Genomic DNA, 22053 nt, shown 5'->3' with positions numbered 1-22053 from the left:
AGACCTGTCAGAACAGATAAATGACGCCTCTGGAAGAAACAGCTTAGCATTCCTGCAGCGTGTGAGCAATTATTTCCGGGGATAAGATCGAGAAAAAGGAGGAAGGAAGAGAGGAAGGAAGATCAAAAGCCGCCTTCTCCAGTCTGCAGACATTTCTTAAATGAGCAACTGGGAAGAAGAGAACTGGAAAAGACAAACCAAAACAAAGAGCGCCTGTACTCTACTTCATTTTAAGCTTCAGTCACTGGGCAAACATCCACCATTTCTGCTCTTTCTCTGCTCATGAAAAATGGTTAAGTTGCTCCGTGGATGTTGACTACACTCTAATTGTTTTTATGGTAAATGAAGCATGAAACCTATTGTCAAAAAACACGGTGTTCATGGAACATAGCCATAGTTTGTCTTCCCAGCACATCACTCCCAGGGGTGAACACTTTATATGCGGCCAAAGAGATTCTAAATACCATGTCATCACATTTCTCTAAGAGTGAGTTTTAGGTAAAAACCCACCTTTTTTTTTCCCTAGTACTTTCTTCTGTGCAACTCAGAAAAAATCTTGCTGAAGTATATAACCCTGTTGTATAGAGCACACTCAGGGGAAAGTCAGGTGGGCAGGAGGGTGGCAGAGTTCTCCTCTTGAAAGGTATGGAGAGTAGTGTTGACAAGCAGTAGTTATACCCTTGTGTTAAAGGAAGGACCCTGTTGCTAACTAAATCCCTAGGATTTGCTCCGCTCTGCTGATTATTATATCTCATGACTGAGCCCTATTCATCAGGAACTAATTAAAGGGGACTCAAACAGCCTGTTGCTGATTGTAAACCAATAAATTTTATTGTATTAAGTTCCTCTCCACCATCCTTTAATGGATATACACTTATTGGCTGGAATATTTTCTGAGTCAAGATATTTTCAAGGTGATATTCCTCTCAATCAGGCAGTTTTAGGGTCCTTTGGGCAGGAACCACAATCCATTTTGGTCATCTGCCTTGATAAATAGAAAAGTGGATTAAGATACAAATGTTTAGGTGAAACAGGCAAATTTCATTCTGTCATTCATCCCCAAACTCCGTGCCTCTTGAATTTAATTCAAATCTATTTAAACCATACCCATGAATCACATCCTATGTGATATGTATCCTGCCCTTAAGAAGCTAAACCAAGCTAAAAAGGGTCAGAGGTCATGGAGGTAACCAAGCTTCAGTGCTCATGGGCTGGTTGCAACTGAAAAATTAATAATCAGGAGTGTGGGATAGCATGGAGGAGTGGGTAATGCCGTTCTTCTTATGATAACCCACATAGCAGCCATTGTATTTGGAACTCGACACCGAATTCTTTAGATTTGAATTAGAAGAGGCACTTCTTTGATAGATTTCTTCTTGTTCCAGTTTACAGGCAACTAATCCTCCCTGCATTGGATCAAACAGACGGGCGCAATCAATTCAGGGAAAGCAAGCAATGCCAACTCTGCTCAATCTTCCCTCAATGAGCAGCACAGAAGAGGGTGGAGGGAAAGGAAAGAAAGAAAGAAAATGCAGGCATGCCTGCACCCAAGATAGCTTAGCAAAGGAAAAGATGAAAAGACAAGTTGAAATATATATCCTGGCAGATGGAAGCACTTGCTGTCAGAGGGAGAGGCTGAAACGCCACAGTGGTGCCAAATGCGCCAAGCCTGGGGGTGCAGAGCAGTATTGAAGGGAGTAGCGGCGGATGGCAGTAGTGATGATGTCAAAACAAAGAAATCAGGGCAGTGTCTCTAGGGAAGAAAGAGGTCCAGATTTACTTAGGTCTCCATAGTCTATGATCTATAGCACAGTGTGATTGAGCAAGTTAATTACTGCATTTAGGTAATTAAGTCTCAGAGAAACCAGTGCCTTCCAAAGCAAAATTAATTTATGCTGCTAGATCTTTCTAGGCTTGACTGGCCATTTGGTGAGAAGTCACACTGGAAATACAGCCTAACAGTGGCAGGAGGAAAATTAATGAAAATAAGCTAGAAATAAAATGGCCCCAGTATTAATGGCTTTCTCTCTGCCTTTGGACCTGAAGGGCATAATGAGGTGCTTCCTGGTTTGCCAGCAGGCACTTCCTCCGCAAACAGCTCAACACCCCACCCATTCCCTGGCTCAAAGTATAGGCAATGACTTAATCTTCTTTGACTCCTCTGACTTCTCTTGGTCTTCTCTTCTCTCACATGGCCATTATATCTTCCTTGCTTGTCCTCTGACTCTGTTTTGGTCAAGTCTAAAATACCTGTCTATAGTAAAGGGTATCAAAAGAGCTTATTTGAATAATGGTTCTCCTTCTCTTGACTCATTAATGATCCTCACAGTTCTCAGAGATCTATCATTTCTCTGCCATGGCTGTGAGTCAGGGTCTCCAGGCCAATGTATTAATCATCTTCAGGTGGTTCTTCTCATGATCTGAGAAGGAACAGTGCTATTTAAGAATGGGTAGAGTAAAATATTTCTTGTCCCCAAGTTCCTGGTTATTGGCAATGAGATTGCCTTTTTTGCTGAGTAATGGCTCCAAAATGATACCTGTATACTTATAAACACATTCTTGGCAAGCACAAGCATAGGTAGAAGTGCATGTGTATTGCTAAGCTGCATCTTCCTTACCATAAGCAAAATTTATTAAAAATGCATGTTTATAGATACATGTAGCTTTATATATGCATTTATGTGCACAAGTAGGCAGCATCCCCTATGTTCAGCGAGAAGTGAGGATGTTCCAGTTCTGGCGCCAGCAGAGCACTACTGCCCCTACCTTTAATTGGTGGCTCCTCCATATTCTCTCATCGTCAAAGACCTGTGGGACCACCTGACTCTCACTTCCAAGATGTGTCTGATGGGAATACTGAGGTCCAAACTTCTCCCACACCCCTGTAAGCATCTTACCGCTGGAGGTGGTGGTCCAGAGCCTCTTCATCAGCATGCAGGAGAGTTGCTGCATGGGTTAGGAGCTGATGGCTGCAGCTTACAGACTTGAGTTCCAAGATGAGTAGACCCAAGCAGAACATGGCTCCCATCTCCTCCAGTTCACTGGTACCAAACTGTAGGCCCTGCCAGGTAAATAAAACCATCAACAGAGGCTACATAATGGAAACTGAGTGAAGACAATTTGAGATAGAGGAAGGACTTCTGGACACATGCCTATCACAGAAATTGAGAATTAATAGCATCTATCCGTCACTGTCCAATGTGCTTTGTTGGGTGCTTTCTGGTTTGGTGGTTCTCAGTCTGCATTCTGTGTCATTCAGGGTTTCCCAGAAGGACCCCTAAGACAGTAATGAGCTGGCAGGGGTCCTGAAGGGCAGAGGGGTAGATGGAGTTCCAGGAGTTACTTTTCCCACTTCAGTCGGAACAGCAATGCATCTGTATTTTTAAGAAGTGTTCCACCGTTGAAACAAAAGACTATAAACGATTGTACTAAGAGATGCCCTTTCTCTCCCATAAATTTGTCAACAAGTGGACAAGAATATGGAAGATCTTTCATACGTAAATACCCAAACTTAAGAGCAATAACACCAGTATTTGTTATTCCATCTGTACTGAGACAATACATGATACCAAAGCCCTGATATGTACTCTGTGCTATTATCCATGAAGTAGTGTAGAATAAAAATTAACAATTTTATTGAGCATTTATTAGGTGTCAGATACTATTCTGAGCCCTCTTATATGCCTTAACCCGATGAATACTTAGTAGTCTTATGAGGTAGATGTTGCTATTTCATCCATTACCTAGAGAGGAAGATTTAAACCAATGGAGCTGATACTTCATCCATGACCTCACAGTAAGAGAGAATAGTAAGTGAGTCATGAGTTGATTCTTCAACAAAGGGCTATACAAAGACTAGGAAGGACTCCATTACATGATAAAGTACAAAGTGTGTGGTTTTTGAAATTAGATAGAAATAGGATTTGAATTCTGACTTGGCCATTTTCTGATTGCATGATCTTGGACTTAAGGAATGAAATCTATTAGCCCTAATCTTCTTATCTGAAAAATGAGATCATAATTCTTCCATCCACATAATTAAGCATGTAGTGATATTCCAGGATACACACAATGCTTGTCAATGTCAGCTCAACTTCTCCTTCCTTATTCCTAGAATTCAGAATTCAATGTGCTCTTGAGTTCTTTCTGTTTATAAATATATTTCATTTCAATGAAAAAGTAACAATATTTGAGTATTATTTTTAAATAGATTTTCATATCCAAATAGTAGTGATACAAAGAACAGAGATGTGATAGTAAAAATTAAAAAATATTGGTCCTAAGCATCATGAGGGAAAACAAAACTCTAAACTGGGAAATCATCAGCCTCACAAAAGAATTTCTAGGTAGAAGGATAAAGGAAAGTAGAAAGCCTATTTCAGCTGTTTGAAAATTTGATTTCCTGTATGTTTGGACACCTGTTTTCCTAAAGAAAGGAGATTTTGCTTCAGAGTTAAGAGAAGTCTGTTGCTCTGTAAACAACAGCAGTGGGAGGGGAAGACAGATGTTTAACAAGTTATTTTTCTTAAGTCAATAGAAAAGATCACTATTTAAAGAGAGAGAAAAACATCAGTCTCTTTCCATGAGCTAAAGTTCGAAGGTCTAATTCTTCCCCTGCATCCTGTTTTCCTGGCTGCTTTTCTTCATTCTAGAATGACCAGTTGGGTGGGAAGTTACGAAGCAAAGGCCATGCCCTCCTCTTCAATAAGCTACCTCACTGGTGGCAATAAAGAGTAGACAAGGAGAATATGAACAAAATCTTGCCTCTAATGGCAGGCAAGTTGCCTGATACATATGTGTAGCCCCAGAATATGGCAGAGCACATAACAGGTCAAAAAAAGGACAAATCCCTGGGGGAAACAAATTTCATTGCGTGAGCCATATTGATAGGTCAGGGGTGACACTATCGCATAAATCAATATCTATAAACAATGGCCAACATGATAGCATTCTTATAATACAAAAATATTTCCATATCTCAAATATTGGTCCATTTATTTCAGGCAGCAATTGGTATCGTAAAAAAGACTTGTCCAGAAGACCTTGATTAAAGGAACTTGTACCATTTATTGACTGTAGGATCTTGAGCAAATTACTTATTCCATTTTGCTCTTCACTGTGAATTTCTCTTTATTACTCTACTCTTTTTATTCTCACACAATATCAAAAATATTTGTTTAGATGGATAGTCTCCTCTCATCTCCCATACCCAGTCTGGAAATGAAATCCTCAAAGGCAAAGACTGAGTAGTATTTGCTTTTTTACATCTCTAGCATGGAGCAAATAGCCTATTATATAGTTTATCCTCAATATATGATAAATGGATCCAATAGCTCTACATGGATGGATATGGAGAGGCATGAATATATTGTCTCTTGGATACATATCGTATTTGTCAAGTGGAACTTCACTTCTTTGGGTATAAAGTATATGAATGTTTTTAATTATGTTTCCCACTGTCAAATGTCATGAAGATTTAAATAATTTATTTTAGTTTTGCTTCAGGAAATGCATTCACATTTCTGGATATGATTCAGAAAACAGGTAGACAAAATTTAGAAATTCTAATACCTAGGTTGGTCAGTTATGGGCTCACAGTAACAAGTTTATGAATAAAGCTGGCTTTGGTCTAATTTAAAAGTGAGTCTTACTAAAATAGAGACCCCACTCTCCTCTCCTTCCAGCTTAAATGTGTTAATCAGGATTTTTTTCCCCATAGCCAGTCACAGAAAGTCTGACTAAGGTGGCTTAACCAGAAATGGAATTTTATTTTTCATGAATAATAAGTTGGGGGCTAGAAAGTTCGTGGCATTATTTCAGTGTCCTTAAAAAATCAGGACTACTGTGTCTGTCATTCTGGTTTTCTGATCATGATTGCAATATGGCTGCTGTAGCTGCAGCCAGCACATCCTCATTCAAGGAAGGAGAAAGAAAAAATGGGGAAAGGAAGCACCAACATACCCTTGCTAATATTTTATTGGCCAGAGTGTGTAATAGAGCCAACTCCAGCTTTACAATGATCTGGTAACTGAATATTTTAGCTTGTCCAACCACTTTAAAAGAGATAGGAAAGAGAGAACAGTATTAGTAATGAGTCGTAGATGAGCCAGACTGTTGAATTCTCATGTATATTTGACTCCAAAATTCGCCACTACCCTCATCATCACACAATTTTTAAATATCATAGATATGGGAATAATAGTTATATTACTACAGAAAATTACCCAAGGCAAACATAAGGTCCACAAAGAATGTTTAAAAAGTATAGGCACTTGTAATTGATGACCAAAAGAAGAAAAGCAATCAATAACCAAGCATAGAAAAATATTCTATTGTATTATTTAAATAAAAATGCCTCTTGCACCCTGAAAATGGTGCAAATTTTAATACATATTCAAATTTTAATACACAGTGCTGACTCTTATGATAAAAGCTGGCACTTATCAAAATGCAATGACATTTGACATGGCAATATCACTTCTAAAACTTTTCCTGAGGGACTGATTCAAAATAAAAGTGAAGCTATATGCAGAAAATATATATTATGTCAAAGTTATATATAGTAATCAAAATTTGAAGGAAATAAAATGCTGAATATATAGTAAGGAAGAAATGACTAAGGAAATTACAATGGAATAAATTTGATGAGTTATAATAAAGCCATTAAAATTATAATTATAACAGCCATTTAACAATAGAGAAAATGCTTATGATTTAATGATAAGTGGGGGGGGGAGCAAAAACAAAGCATGTAATGATATGATTTCTGGTGATGATTTGGCAATAAAAGCAGAGGTGGCCACCCTCAATCCCACATACACACTTTCAGACATTACTGCTGTGATTTGCCAATAAAACAGAAAAATTTGGAGGAGAGATGTTATCAAGAGAACATCCGCATACCAGAAACTGTTTAGAAAGCTATAGCATGCTAATAAATGAGAATTCCTTTCTGGAGGTTGCCAGGTCTTTTCTGGATCTTTTATATTCGGAAGAAGATTTAGATTTATTTTTATTTCTTTTATATATAATTTATTGACACTACAGATTGGTGGCTCTCATCAGTTTTAGAAAAATGTAAGCCACCATCTCTCTGGGTGTTGCCTTTCCTCCACTCCTCATCAAAGATAAGCTTAACACTCCTATTAAACTTATTTATTTTTACTCTGTTCTCCATATCTCTTACCTTTACTTTCATATTTTTTTATTTCTATCACTGTAATAAATTCTGAATATCTTTTCATATCAATGTTCCGTTTTAATAATTTGCTCTCCAGCTTTCCTGAATCTGCTCTTTGACTCATTCATCTCAAAAACTGCCTCTGAAATACTATAAATGTAGCTATTTTATATTCTCTCCATGATTATTCCTATATATACAGCCTTTGTGAGCATCCATCATTTGATTTCCTGTTTAATGTCAATGCTGTAGGCTTACCTGCTTAAATACTTCATGATTTTTCAAAACTCTAAATTCACATTTTTTTGAACTTCAATAAATTCTCTGTGGATTCGTTTTAATGTTCTTTGCTCCAGAGATAATTTGTGTTTTCCTCCCCTAGGTACTTGGGGACTACCCATCAGGGACCACTATAGGCTGAAGCTTTGGCTTGAAGACTTTAGGGCCATAGCATACATTTACATTTTGAACCTAAATCTACTTAAAGGAGGGTTTGTGTTTAGAAATTATGAATGAAGACTTTTCCTTTTTTGTCTGCTGTACCCAAAGCCAAGGCTAAGACAGCAAGGCATCCTCCCTTCACACATTATGATGTCACTGGTTTGGTGACAAGTCATCATAAAGATGTAGATCCAAAGATCTACAACTACTCCTGGCAAAGCCTATCTCTTTTTATAAAATTGAGCATCATTGAATAACCTCTAAGCATATACAGAGGGAAAATGTTACACTTATGTACAAATGCTGTCGTTAAAAGGGGGCACTCTGAAACACCAAACAAATGTATTTTTATGAAAAATATTTACTGGAAGGAATGAGAAAAATCTGAGAAATTTCTTGTTTATATTCTCATAAAGGATCAAGAATAGATTGTATTGGTAAAAGTACAGCAAAAGATATGACAGGAGCACAGATGTAACTAGTAACTATACTATTGAGATGGAAAATATAATCTCTAAATTAAAAGCCAAATGGAAAGAGTTAACATACTGTTCGATGCAGAAAATAAAATCCATTACATAGCAGACACCTTCGAGAAATTTTCCAATATCTCAAGGGAAAAAATAGGTTAAAATAATGACATATCATTACATATCATATAATTTACATATATATATATATGAATTAGAATTTTAGAGCAGATTAAGGAAAAGTAATCTACTCTCCTTTTGAATTTCAAACTTAGACAAGTTTGGCAATCACTACAGAAGCCAAGAAGAAAAAAAAAGGGAAAGGGGATGGGGAAAAGGAAGGGAGGACTATTCTGTGTTTTTAAAAAACTGGGGTACCTGGGTGGATCACTCGGTTAAGTGCCTTTGGTCCAGGTTATGATCCTGAGGTCCCAGGATTCAGCCCCATGTAGGTCTCCCTGCTCAGTGGGGAGTCTGCCTCTCCTTCTCCCTTTGCCCCTCCCCCTGTTCCTGCTTACCCTCTCTCATAAATAAATAAAATATTTTTAAAAAATCTGAGTCTGCAGATCAAACAGGTTCACCAAATATATGAGATATAATTAATAAAAAGAAACAAAATAAAGGATTGAGAACCCAATAAATAATCAAAACTAAATGACCTAAAATTTATTCACACTCTTAAATATCAAAGACAATGATGCAACATGTACAGAATTGAGGGGAAAAAGTTGTGCCTCAAGAATGTTGTTTCTGTGTGAGGGCATCAAGAAGAAGATAAACCCAAAGAAGAGAAGGAATTAAATGCAAACCACATATAGATAAATAAAAGTGTCATGTCTTATAAATATTAGTATAAACCTATTATTTACAATACCCAACACATGGAAACAATCTAAGTGTCTATCAGTGAATGAATGGATAAAGGGGTGTGTGTATGTGTGTGTGTGTGTGTGTGTGTGTATGTGATGGAATCTTACTCAGCTATAAAAAGGAAGGAATATACAGAGAATATTTACAGAGAATAGATTGATGGTTTTTAGAGGCAGAAGGGTGGGGGATGGGACAATGGTAAAAGTGGTCAAAAGGTACAAATTTCTAGTTATAAAATAAGTAAGTCATGTAACGTTCAGCTTGGTGACTATAGTTAATATATTAATATGCTAATTTCAAACGTATTGTACATTTGAAAGTTACTAAGAGAGTAGATCTTAAAAGTTCCCCTCCGAAGAAAAAAATTTGTAACTATATGTGGTGATGGATGCTAACGAGATTTATTGTGATCATTTCACAATATATACATATAGCGAATATATACCGTTTTGTACACCTGAAACTAATATAATGCTATATGCTGATTATATCTACATATATCTACATAAATCTACATGTAATACATATATCCACATATAGAAATAACCCAATTAAAGAAAAAGTTGTTTATGTTCAGAAATAGAAATATATAAAAATAATTATGCAGTATGATCTAGAGAGTGTTTTTCTACGAATGGCAAGGAGATGACATCGTTAGGAAACCTACTAACACCTGTGTTAGATCAAAAGGCAAGAGTAAAAACCAAAAACTTCTGGATGGATGCATCCATTTCTGATACAAGTATTAGTATCTAAGCCCACCAGAACTCTTTCTAGGTTGAGGGGGCAGCACAGCAGGGTGAGGCTTAGATCGCTAGCATCTCAATTCTAGCGCTGCCACTTGCTAACTGTATGATCTTGGAGAAGTCATTTGACTTATTATTGCCTCAATTTTCCCATCTGTATTATAGGGAAAAAAATAATAATACCTATCCCATGGAGCTGCTGAGATAATTCAGTGAGTTTGTATACATAAAAATTTATATCAGCACGTGGCCCACTGCAAATTATGCAAGTATTTTTATTATCACCACTAACAATAGCAAATACTTAGATAAACCAGCAGCCCAAACCATACTTGATATACACAGTCCTTCATAAAACTATGACCAAAACTATGGCCTGCTCTCACTACTGTTATTTATTACTTTTTGGCAGGTTCCAAACAATTCAATAAGATAAGAAAAAATGAGTCATACATATTAGGAAGAAGGAATCACATTATCATTATTTGAAGACTGATTATGTACTAAAACAAACCAAAGGAATCAACTGAAACAGAAAATCTATTACATATAAGGCAAGAATCGAGTAAGTAGACAGGTTACAAATTAAATATCCAAAAATCAATTTTCTTTCTATAAACCAGCAAAATAAATTATTAAGTGTAGTAAAAATCCCATTCACAATAGCAACACAACTATAAAATATCTAGGAATAGAATTAATAATAAATACCCCAAGGGTTGTCTGATAAATCCCAGGACTTCACCAAGAGATAACAAGGAAAATTTAAACAAATAAAGTACTATGCTGAATTCTGAGAATACAATACTACACATTATCAATTCTCCTTATATTAGCCTATAAAAGCATAAGAAATCAAAACACCAATGGGGATTTTCAGACTTGGCAAATTAATTCCATTTTAGAAGAATACACGGCAAAAACATCCAAGAATAATTTGGAGATGAAGAGTAAAAAAATAATAATGGGAAGATCTTTTACACCTAACAATAATTAAATGCTATGGTATTAATGCAAGACATGGCAGACAGATCAAGAAAATAAGGAAAGTGCCAAACCCTGTGAAATGTGCACAGGTTTGCAGATGATAAAGGTGCCTTTCAAATCACCAGCAAATGGATTGTGATGGGAATAAAATAAAAATGGTTGGTTAGTATTCTAGGGTAAAATCTACCACAGACATGAAAATTATTCCATTTTGATGAAAGGATTAAATGCTTAAAAACTTGAATGATTAGAGGAAGAATAAAACATATGTTCAAATGTTCTATCATCTCTAGGTCAGGAGAAGGTCTTCCAATGCATATCCTCAAAGAAGAAACCATACAGGAAAAAAGTAATGATTGAATAAATAAAATGTAAATATATCTGCATAGTCTGAAATATCACAAACTAAGCTAAAAAAGAAGTAACAAAATAAATGTAATTGCAATAAAGGAAACAAATAACATGATATAAAATACAAATTAATAGAACAATGAAATACTATAATTTGCTTTTTGACTCAAATTTACCTCTTACTCCCCAAATCATCATGTTCTGCTGGTACGGGCCTGGAAACAGACACTATCATAGTCTGTTATTGATGGAAGGTCTTATCACTGTACTATTTCTAAAGGATAATTAGGAAATATATTTCAAAAGTCTTAGGAAAGTTTAGCTCTTAGAGCTAACAATTCAAATTCCAAAAATTTATCTTAAGAAAACAATCATAAGATGAACAACAGAAAAAAAAAATCCTAAATGTGTGGCAGTCTATTACAAGTCATACTTGAGTGTATTCCTGTCTTGGAATATTAAGATAATGGTGTGTTTTGAATAGGAAACATCATGGGGATATATTCATGGAATAGCATGAAATTGTAGTAGGTTGACTAGAGTATACCCATTATGATCTCAATTTTATTTAAAAAAATGTTTAAATGACTGATACATACTAAAATATTCACAGCAGTTAGAAATGCATGGTGAGGGTGTATGTGTTCTTTGTTTTCCTTATTTTATTTTTAATCATGAGAAATATGTAATTGCTTTTGCCATTCATACTTCCTTAAGCAACGTGGGTAAGCCTGGAAAGTGTAGTGTATCTGAGTTAATATGTTATTTTAGATACTGTGTGATTTTAAATTTATAAGTAAAATTAAATTCAAATTCACTTTTATATATTGTGAGTTAAATTAAATATTTGAACAAAATATTTTAGATTAAACATTTAATAAAACAAAAGGCAAAGAGGAAAGCACGTCGGGCATATTCAGTTTCTTGAGTACCTGCTTCTTCCTTCACACGCACTACCTGGCATCCTCTACACCCCCTCTTAATTTCTTTGGGTCACTGGGCCTGTGCCTATTTTCCTTTTGGGGTAAACATCCTGCAATAAGAAATCTATTCCCTGGAAACATTCTCAGAATCTTTACAAAGTGCCAGCGTGAGTTAGAGGCAGTGACTTTGAGAGTTTTAAACAAGTTTGAAGAGGCTGTGAACAAATTACCCTGGTACATCCTTTGCCTTAACATGTACCTGGCAAAGAAGTTAGAGCCAGTCCAGCCCTCAGATCTGTAAAGTCCAAAAGGCAGGCAGGGAGGAAAGCAAGAGGGCTGGCAGAAGACTCCTCACCTCCCCTGCTTACCGAACCTATCAAATGGACTCTAATGCCTTCATGTTGAGGACACAATCAATCACCAGGCATGCTGGTGGCTCTGCCATCTGAGGGATTCCTCTACACATAGTCCCTCCAGCCCGGGCTTCCTACCCATTACTGACAACTGCTTCCCTAGTAACTGCAAAAAGGCCCTATATTCACTAGAACAGCAGGCCTGAAGGTGTGGGATGGGTTTCAAATGTGTCCTTTATTTCTATGCTGGACCTTCTCTGTGTCTTTTATTGGTGAATTTGCGCTTAAGCCATGAATGACACAGCAGAGAGTGAAGTCCTCTGTGATTGCCTTTCCCTGTCTTTCTAGGCCATGCATATGAGAGTATATGTGAAGCAGAGCCTGTATCCTAGGCATCCTAAAATTTGAGCTTAAGCAAGCTTAACCTTCTTTTATAGAAGCATAAATTGGCAATGCCTTACACTAGTTTATGTAGCTAAGTACAGTAGAACCAGGGTTATAATAAATGTTCCCCTGACACTAATCAAATGTCTATGGCTTTAAATTTCACATGTTTATTTAATAAAAGCTTTTGGACATTTGGAGATCATGTTTTCATATAGGTTATATGGTCCTGTAAGTCCTGCTTTTTAAATTCCCCATTCCTTTTCTTACCAGAAGGCTCACTCAATATGGCCCCAGGGACATGGACAGGCCCAGTCTTGGGCAAAAGTAGGTCATCACCCTCCTTCACTATTGCCACCCACTGTCCCTTGTACTGATATCTGGCCCTTTGACCTGCAGCTCTGTCCCTGGCTTCTGAAACTCCCCATAGTCCATCTTGTTGATGACTAGCAGGAACAATCTCTCTAGCCCTGGTCACTATGGGTTTTCTCAGACCTAATTTTGAATTTTCCTTCTAGTGCTACAGATTGGGAAGAAAAGAGGAAGGTGCGTGTGCCTCTGTTCATATGCCACATTTTATGAAACTAATCTAAAAATGACAATGACCAATGGGAACAGATGCCAGACATAGCAATGGAGCAGAGTTATACTTTGTCAGATTTTAATCCTTTAGTTTCTGAATCCTGACAAAGTACTGGGGGACACGACAGAGGAGCGAGTGAGGACAGGATAGTGAAGGGGCAGGTGGAAGGCTTCGCTTGGTGGACATGAGCAATGGCCATGAGTTCACAGGTGTGGAAGTGTTTTAATACACTAACAATTGGCATGGCCATAATGATGTACAGTGGTGGAATACCAACCCTAACTCTTACCCAGGACTTCATGCTCTACACCAGCCTATCCAAGTGTGGTCACCTTGTCAGATGAGGAGGGTAAGACACAAATGAAACCAACCTCACAAAAAGGTGGTATGACACTAATGTGAAGCTGTAGCTCCCAGATCTCCCATACCTACGGTGGCTCCTAGGAGAGTGTCCGCCACACATGCCCACACTGATCATGCTAGATGTCTAGGAGCTTTTGCAAGATAAAAGCAATGTAATGATATTCAAGTCTGCACTTCTCGATGCATCATATCCAGATTAGTGTTTGCCTGTGAATTGTTTGTGAACATTCATCAGTGATCAAACAGGGGGCTTCAGTCCAAATGTGAGTCACTCATGTTATTAAGCACATGCTTTTGGTTCAGCTGCTCTTGTCAAGGAAGGAAGCACTGTGATTGTGTTCCTTTGCATTCTGGTACAAGCTCCTTATCTCTTTGTAGCAACAGAAGCATTAGCAGCTTACAGCTCAGTTACTTTGCATAAGGCCTAGTAAGACCTCTGCTTGGACTTGGGCAAGGAGAATATTCTGGAATTCAGCTCTCTGGAATATGAATCTCAACTCTACTATGTTCTATCCAAATGACCACATTCAAGTTGTACAATCTCACCAAACCCAGGGTCTTCATTCGTAAGACAGGAAAATAGAACCTATTGCTTAAATGCTTTCATGGATATTAAATGAGATACAATGTGCACATGCCCTGTGCAGAGGTGCAGGGTAGATGCTCCATAAATGTGAATTTCAAGCAGTTTTTCTCACATGCAGTATTACACGCAGGGCATAATAGAATCTGTTCAGATTAAAATACACACACATAGACATATAAATACATGTATGCATGCATATATAAATGCCACTTGATTTTGCTTGGTTTTCATTCTCTTTCTTCCAACTTAAACCTCTGTTTTCCTCCAATATAACCTGGTCAGTTTAATGTAGATTAGACATAGAGGGGCAAAGTATGGACCATGATTTTCAAGGGATGCTAGAGCTTTCATCCATCAGTGGAAGTCAAGTTATTGAAGAGGGTAAGATAGGAGAATCATATTCGTAGTATATAACATTTTAATGGAAAGAAGAAATTGAATTAAAGAAAGACAATACTGAGCTTGAGCAGAAAAAAAGAGAAAATCACCCCAAAAGAAAGCTTCATTTGATGAATCAAATTGGTCAAAGAGTGAGACAGAGCCACTGTCATAGTCCAGGAGGACCAGAGTGACTGCTTGGGGAGCTCCTGCACCCCGATAGTATCACCATCACCATTACCACCACCATTTTCCAAAACCCTAGACCAATTTGTCTGGGGACTATCTGCTTGTTCCAGCCTAGAGATTTCTAATTAGGTTTCACCAACCAATAGGGATCCATGAATATCTGATAACTGTTCTCAAATAGCATGTGCATTCATGTGTGGGAACTTCTAGGAGTGTCCTTGGCTTTGTAAAGAATTACAGTTTTCTGAAGGTTGGCAAGTAGGCCTAGTCAGCATTATTCTCACCAGCAAATAATTATAAGAGTCTATACTTACTCATTTAATTGATATTTATTTAGCTCTCTGTATGTACATGACCCTGTGCTAGGCACTGGAAAGGAAAAAGCACGGTTCCATTGCTCAAAGGGGACTTCTGTGTCTGCCACCTCCAAGAGACCACCATTATTTCTATATCTCTTTATCTCAGTGTACATGGCATAGGGTATAATTTCAGAGTGCAGGGTGGGCATTTAGGGGACCATTGAAAGAGATAGAAGAAGATAGCAATCCTCATGGATCTTACAATCTGTTAGGAAATACAGGACATACACTAAAATGGGAAACCTTTTGGATGTTCAGAGGAAGAATAATTGTTCTGGCTTTAGCTGCACTTTGACGTTTATGTACCTGTAGACATATGTTTTCAGCCACTTTTCGTGCTCCTGCACAGTATTGTAAAGGTGATCTAACAAAGCAGGTGTAGCAATGCAAGCAGTTAAACACATACCGTTTTACACCACCCTAACCCCTGCATTTATTTGACCTGCCTAGCCTCTATAGACATTCAAGTTCTAAGCATTTCTACTCACTAACACTGCTTCTTTGATACTTTTATTATTTCCTTCAAGCTTTGCTTGACTGAGTACTTTGGAGAGGGACAGAGAAGCAAAAAAACAAATATACACAGGAAGAGGGGCTAAGATCCATTAGGGCCTGTCGATTTATGTGTGGCTAGGAGTTGAATGTTATGATCCAAAAGATAATATCTGACCAAAAGCAATATAACAACTTTATATTCAGTCAGCAAATGAGGCCTGACCAAATGGAGAGGAAAATCATCATTCAGGACTTAAAAGCAATGACATTGCTGCATAAAATTTTCATATTGAGTTGATAAGTAAATTAAGAAATAATGGTTAATTTTAAAATGTTTGAACTAAAGAAATCAGTAAGAAAATTTTATTGACAGCACTGATTGATACAATTAACATTAAGGGCGGGGGGGAGATTATGTCTGAATCCTAAAACTTGGCTGTGTTTTCCAGCAAATCATGCCTATCAAATTGCAAATAGATTTGGGAGTTGGCATGTGATACGACATGTGTAAATGTTGCACTTTAAAATGTACATACAGTGACAATGTAAGAAATGTTCTGCATAATTGTATTTAAGAAAATTACTTTTGCTGTGTGCAAAGCATTGACAAAATCCAGAACTGCAAGTCTAGGTCCCAAACAGTGTGGTCTTGAATATGCCTCTCAGCCCAGATGCAGGGAAGAGTGACACATGCAGATCTTTTCAGGTAAAAATGAAGAGGCTACTCTCCCTCTACCCTGCTCACTGCCTAGAGTAGTAGGCTGACATTTTCTGCAGGGAACCCTCTCTTTCCTGTGGGTGTAAGTCTAAACACCCCTGGCTCTGCTTACCAGATAAAGGGAACATGCTAAATCCATATCAATCCAAGAGTGGCCGGGCGGTGACTGCCAACAGTGTGCCTGTGGCTTTGTGACTCCCCAGGGTTTGCTTCTGTGTAGGGAGGCCTTCAGAATCCATGAGCAGAGAAGTAATAATAATAGTAATAAAAACAGTAGCAGAGCTGAGCACTGTCAGGCTGTAATTGCTCTGGCAACAGAGCAAACAGTCCCAGCGTAGGTCCATGCGGCTTTGATACCGGAGTGCTCAGGAGGAAACAGCTGGAAACCTCAGCAAGCGGGATATGTATTAGCAGGATTTGTTCACTTCAAAAGGGGAGAAATGTTTTATTTTTTAATGGAACTCTTTCCAATCAGTCCTGTCTTCTCCCTTCCTGCCTCCAGCCTCCTTTGGCTGTCTCATTTCTTACATAAGGGGGAGTGTTCAGGTTAGAGCCCGTTGTTGGCAAAAGAATGGGGATGTACTATCAGTGAAAGAGACTTTAAAGTTCAAGATGCGGCAGCGGCAGCAGCCGGTAGCAGAAGACAGGAGTGAGCGTGCTGCTGGAGTCCCACATAGAAGGCGGCTGATGCAGCACAGAGAGGGAGAACCCAGGCACTGGCTCAAGGTGCACCAGATCCCCCTGCAGGTTCAGATGGCAGCACCTGACCTTCAGATGCCTGGATTTTGACAGGGTCTGATTTTCAGGAGACCAAAGGTCTCCCTGCTTCAAATCATCCCCTCCGCCAATCTGACAATGCTCAGAGGCCTCTTATTAGTAACCCTTAAGATAATATCCATTAATAAAATAGCACCAAGTCTTACACAGCTTACTCATGAGTTAATGCCACCTGGCCATTCACTGGAGATTTGCGCCTTGAAGGAATGGGACAGTCGGGGGCCTAGGTGGTTCAGTGGTTGAGCATCTATCTCTGGCTCAGGTTGGGATCCTGGGGTCCTGGGATCGAGTTCTGCATCAGGCTCCTCTCAGGAAGCCTGTTTCTTTCTCTGCCTGTCTCTCATGAATAAATAAATAAAACCTTAAAAAAATAAAGAAAGAAGTGGGACAGATAACAGGTAAATTCTGGAAAAAGTATCAGGAATCTGGAAATCTTCAAGTTTTCTATGATCTTTTTGAGGGTGGGGAGCAGGCAAAGAAGGATTAGGAATAAATGAGGCAGGGAATTTTCTTAATTAAAAAAACCCTACCTTCTTTCTGTTTTCAAAGACATCCCCCTTTGTCTTCTGCATGGTACAATCAACCAATCAATTTACCATGTAGTATTTGGCAGCACATATACTTGGGAATTTCAGTGGTAATTTTGACACTAAATTACACTATGGGTCCACTCTAATATTTTGGATTTCCTGTATAAGAGTTAAAGGCTTTGCACTGATTTTCCCTTTCTCTTACACAAATTTATTTATAAAACATTGTAGTAACTGACTATATGGGAGCCATAGTCTCTGATCAAATGGATCAGAATGCAAGATTCTAATGTTATTCAAGGTAACTTGGCTAACAATTATTCATCTCTAACAACTGTGCCTCTAACCATTGAGAAAACCCTTGTGCTAAAAACCCAGGACCCAAGATGTCACTTATAGATGTAGCTCATTTTAATTCTCTTTTTACTCACTTTATTTCATATAATAAAGGGCTGACTTCCTTTTTTTAAAGATTTTATTTATTTATTTATTCATGAGAGACACAGAGAGAGAGGCAGAGACATAAGCAGAGTAAAAAGCAGGCTCCCTGTGGGGAGCCCGATGTGGGACTCAATCCCAGGAACCCAGGATCCCTCCCTGAGCCAAAGGCAGATGCTTAACCACTGAGACATCCAGGTGTCCTGGGCTGACTTCCTTTTTTAAAAAGATGATAACTGTGTGGACAAATATAGTTGCAAATGTTACATATTAAAGCATGCACACAATGATAACATAGAGAATTTTGATCACTCTAAAAGGAAAGACTTATTTTTTCCTTAGTTTACAAATTAAGTTCCCTAGGTAGGGCCATTTGTTTTTTCTTTCTTCACTCAGATAAATTGTGCCCCTCTTGAGGAAGCAGGTTTTGCACTATGAATATATCTATGCCTGTTTCCCCTCACTCAGACCTAGGATTGATTAGACATTGATCGGTGTTTGCTGAATAAACAGGGAGGCTCCTATTGAACATTTTCTATCAGGTATTTTGCTAAGAACCTTCTAGACATCATCTCTAATTCTCATCAGAACCCTGTAAAGGATGATGTTAACATTTCCATTTCACTGCTGAGAAGACTAGGGCATAGAGCAATCACATATCTGGTCAAGGATCATCCAGATGGGAAGTAGCAGACTGGGATTGGAACCCCAAATTGGCTGGCTCTGAATCCAGGTGGTATAACAACAACAGTACATAGATCTTTGTGGTCAGTTTAAGTATCAGGTTCTTCACCGATGTGTTCCTTTTAGGGGTCATTCATCCATCCATCCATTCATTCATTCATTCACTCAATTATTTGTTTATTCTTAGGTCTTCCATATACTATTAGTGGTTACTATGGCATGTTACTTAGGGTCCAATCCCACATTATAGAGATATTTATTGTCAGTATAGGCACAGCCTTAGACTTTAACTGGACTTTAACTTAGACTTTAACTGGAAAGTCTATAACCTAAAGTTTCCCCTTCCCAGCTAGATACTGCAAAAATAATAAGGGAAAAAATAGGCAATGAACCAACAGCAATCTTCTGTGAAAGGGTACTAACTATATAACATGCAACTCTGCACTCAAATGGGAGATTTCTAACAGTGTATTAATTAGAGGTCAAGACAGAGGCTCTCTATGGAGAGAGGTATAAAGGAGGATGAGGGTGGTGGTATAATTCCTCTGCCAGACTAACATCCAACAACTCTCCAGACCTCGGCTCCCAGCTTCCTAAGTGTAGGTTAGATCTATAGGATCTACATCTTAGCAAGGTGTACATCAATAAAGGTTGACCTTTCTCTCTTGCAGCAATCTCCGGTTTCTACCACCAACTATTTTGGAGCTCTTAGCTAACTCAGCTTCTGAGGACAGAGGAAGCAGGAAGCATTCTCACTTTGAGCCTGGTCTTGCATGATGCTGTTGATGATGCTGCCCCACCAATCTCTCTTCCTGTATTTTGGAGTAGGGGTAGGGTGAGGAGCAGTAGGCTCAAATCTGACTCCCTTAGTAAATTCTGGGAAGGTATCTGCCCATTGAGTTTTCTGTTTGTTTGTTCTTTGGTGTTTTTTTGTTTTTTGTTTTTTTTCTTGTATGGAGTCTTTTCATGACTCTTACTATAATCTACTAGCTGCAAACTCCAAAACTAGAAGTCTCAATCAAAATTCTGTTACATAACAATAAGAGAACCTATTATCAAAAATTTCATGTACAAGGGAAGGGGGGATAAAAACAACTTGTGTGCAGTTTTGTGTATGTCTATGATCTCTCCACACTTCATTTACCATGTCTGTAAGATACAGATGGAAGTGAGATCCAATAGCCAATTGCAATGTTCTTCCCAGTTCTAACATTCCATGATTCACCTTGTGCTGCACACATGGAGAGCTGATCTCTTTAGTGCTCCTGTGACCACATTTTTTTTAAAAGATTTAATTTATTTATTTGAGAGAGAGAGAGAGAGAGAGCATGAGCCAGGGGGAAGGGCAGGGAGAAGGAGAAGCAGACTCCCTGCTCAGCAGGGAGTCCTATGTGGGGCTCCATCCCAGGACCCTAAGATCATGACCTGAGCCAAAGGCAGACACAACCAACTGAGCCACCTATGCTCTTATGGTGTTCTTATGACCACTCTGTTAAAAATCAAACCCCAGGGGCCCCTGGGTGGGTCAGTCAGTTGGGTGTCTGACTTTGGCTAGGCCATAATCTCAGGGTTCTGGGATCAGGCCAGCATTGGGCTCTCCACTTGGGGGGAGTCTGCTTCTCCCTCTCCCTCTGCCTCTGCCCTCCCCCTGTTTATATTCCCTCTGTGTTTTTCTCAAGTTAATAAATAAATATTTTTAAAAATGAAACTCCAAACACATGGCCAAGTGATTACTAGATTATTAGCAGGGGTGATGGGGCAGGCATCAGAAATGTATGCCAGCCTAGGGTTCTGTCTGTGGAGTTTATCTATACCTCTGCATAAGCTTTGGATCAGACAATCTTGGGAAAAGTCAAAACCTATGTTTTCAAGTAAGAGTCAGTCTACAAATAAGGAACACTGGCTAGAATCAAAGTCCAGGAGGCCTCAAGAGTTACGGCTGTAAAATGGGACTCTTGCTTTCATTTTGTGAGGTAGCTGTGAAAAAAAAAAATCAGATAACAATAATTAGTGATATATCATCTGGGGTATTATTGAATTGTAGTATTTAGTCCAGAATCAAAAGAGACCAACAGGGATGTCAGAGTCCATTAATCACAGAAACAAAAGAAAACAAAAACTCTAATAGGACTCAGACTTAACAAACATTGACATTTTCCAGGCATTCTTTAAAAAATATACAGCAAATTCCTTCCAAATGACAAACATTACTACATTGTTCTCAGGCTGAGGACACAACTCTGCTCCCTCATGAAACTTGGTGTAGGGATCCCTGGGTGGCCCAGCGGTTTGGCGCCTGCCTTTGGCCCAGGGCGCGATCCTGGAGACCTGGGATCGAATCCCACGTCGGGCTCCCGGTGCATGGAGCCTGCTTCTCCCTCTGCCTGTGTCTCTGCCTCTCTCTCTCTCTCTCACTCTCTCTCTCTCTGTGTGACTATCATAAATAAATTAAAAAAAAAAATTTAAAAAAAAAAAAGAAACTTGGTGTAGGGCAGTTACATTAATAATTGCTTTATCATAATTTTTAAAATGCTGTGATAAAAAAATGCAGATACTCTGAGAATATGTAAAAGGGAATCTAACACAGCCCAGATAATTATGCTGGTCAGGTTGTCTCATTTTATAAATAAAATATACTATAGACATATATACTATAGACATTTACAAACTAGACATATACATACATAGATAATTTATCTACACATAGATGGATGGAAGCATAGATGTGTCTGTCTTGGAGGAAAACCTTTGTCTTCCCTATGATCCTTTTATACCTGGACTTAGAGACAAATTGACCTGAGGTCAATTTAATAGATATACATAAGAGAAATCCACATAGATATGGAAATTCCAAAGATAGTGAGACAACATGAAGCTTATATGAGCTAAGGAGGGGGTAGAGTCTGAGGCTACAGAGGGAAACAAAGCTTATTAGCAAGTTGAAAAGGGATATTTGGAAAAAACAAAGTTGCCCTATTACGCAAGTAAGTTCCATAGGTAAAGAGGAGTCTCTGTTAATAGGTCTCTCCCTATTCCAGGCTCTCCTTTCCAATGTAAATGTAGGCAGTGGAGGGGGAGGCAGAGAGCTTTTCCTGCATCTACTGGGTTTTGATTACTTTTAACTCAAAATAATCTTTATGCCCAAGTGACCCATTTTGGGGCAGCCTGTCCTACGCCTCTACATTTGAACAGATGACAGATACAGATATATAGATACAGTTTAATCCTAAGTAATCCAAAAAAGGAAG

The 22053-nt window shown here is 38.4% G+C and overlaps 1 protein-coding gene across 9 annotated transcripts in view; it reads right to left on the bottom strand.

Moving 5' to 3' along the window:
• The window catches only part of AGBL1 (AGBL carboxypeptidase 1), a 555889-nt gene that overhangs the window by 198820 nt on the left and 335016 nt on the right, over positions 1–22053 (bottom strand). For 5 of the 9 annotated variants that reach the window (XR_013364441.1, XM_077871456.1, XM_077871417.1 and 2 more), the window contains exon 17: positions 2898–3061. Coding sequence is in view for 7 of the 9 variants with exons in the window: in XM_077871456.1 (XP_077727582.1) it covers positions 2898–3061 (164 nt within the window). In the remaining 2 variants the exon portion in view is untranslated. Of the gene's footprint in view, positions 1–793; positions 986–1012; positions 2421–2897; positions 3062–22053 lie in introns of those variants that run through there. The other 4 variants (XM_077871428.1, XM_077871474.1, XM_077871465.1 and 1 more) reach the window with 4 other exon arrangements.

The sequence above is a fragment of the Canis aureus genome, chromosome 2, assembly GCF_053574225.1.
Source record: "Canis aureus isolate CA01 chromosome 2, VMU_Caureus_v.1.0, whole genome shotgun sequence".
Taxonomy (NCBI): Eukaryota; Metazoa; Chordata; class Mammalia; order Carnivora; family Canidae; genus Canis; species Canis aureus.
Note: the sequence above shows the minus strand (reverse complement) of the source record. Positions and strands in the feature narration are given on the sequence as shown.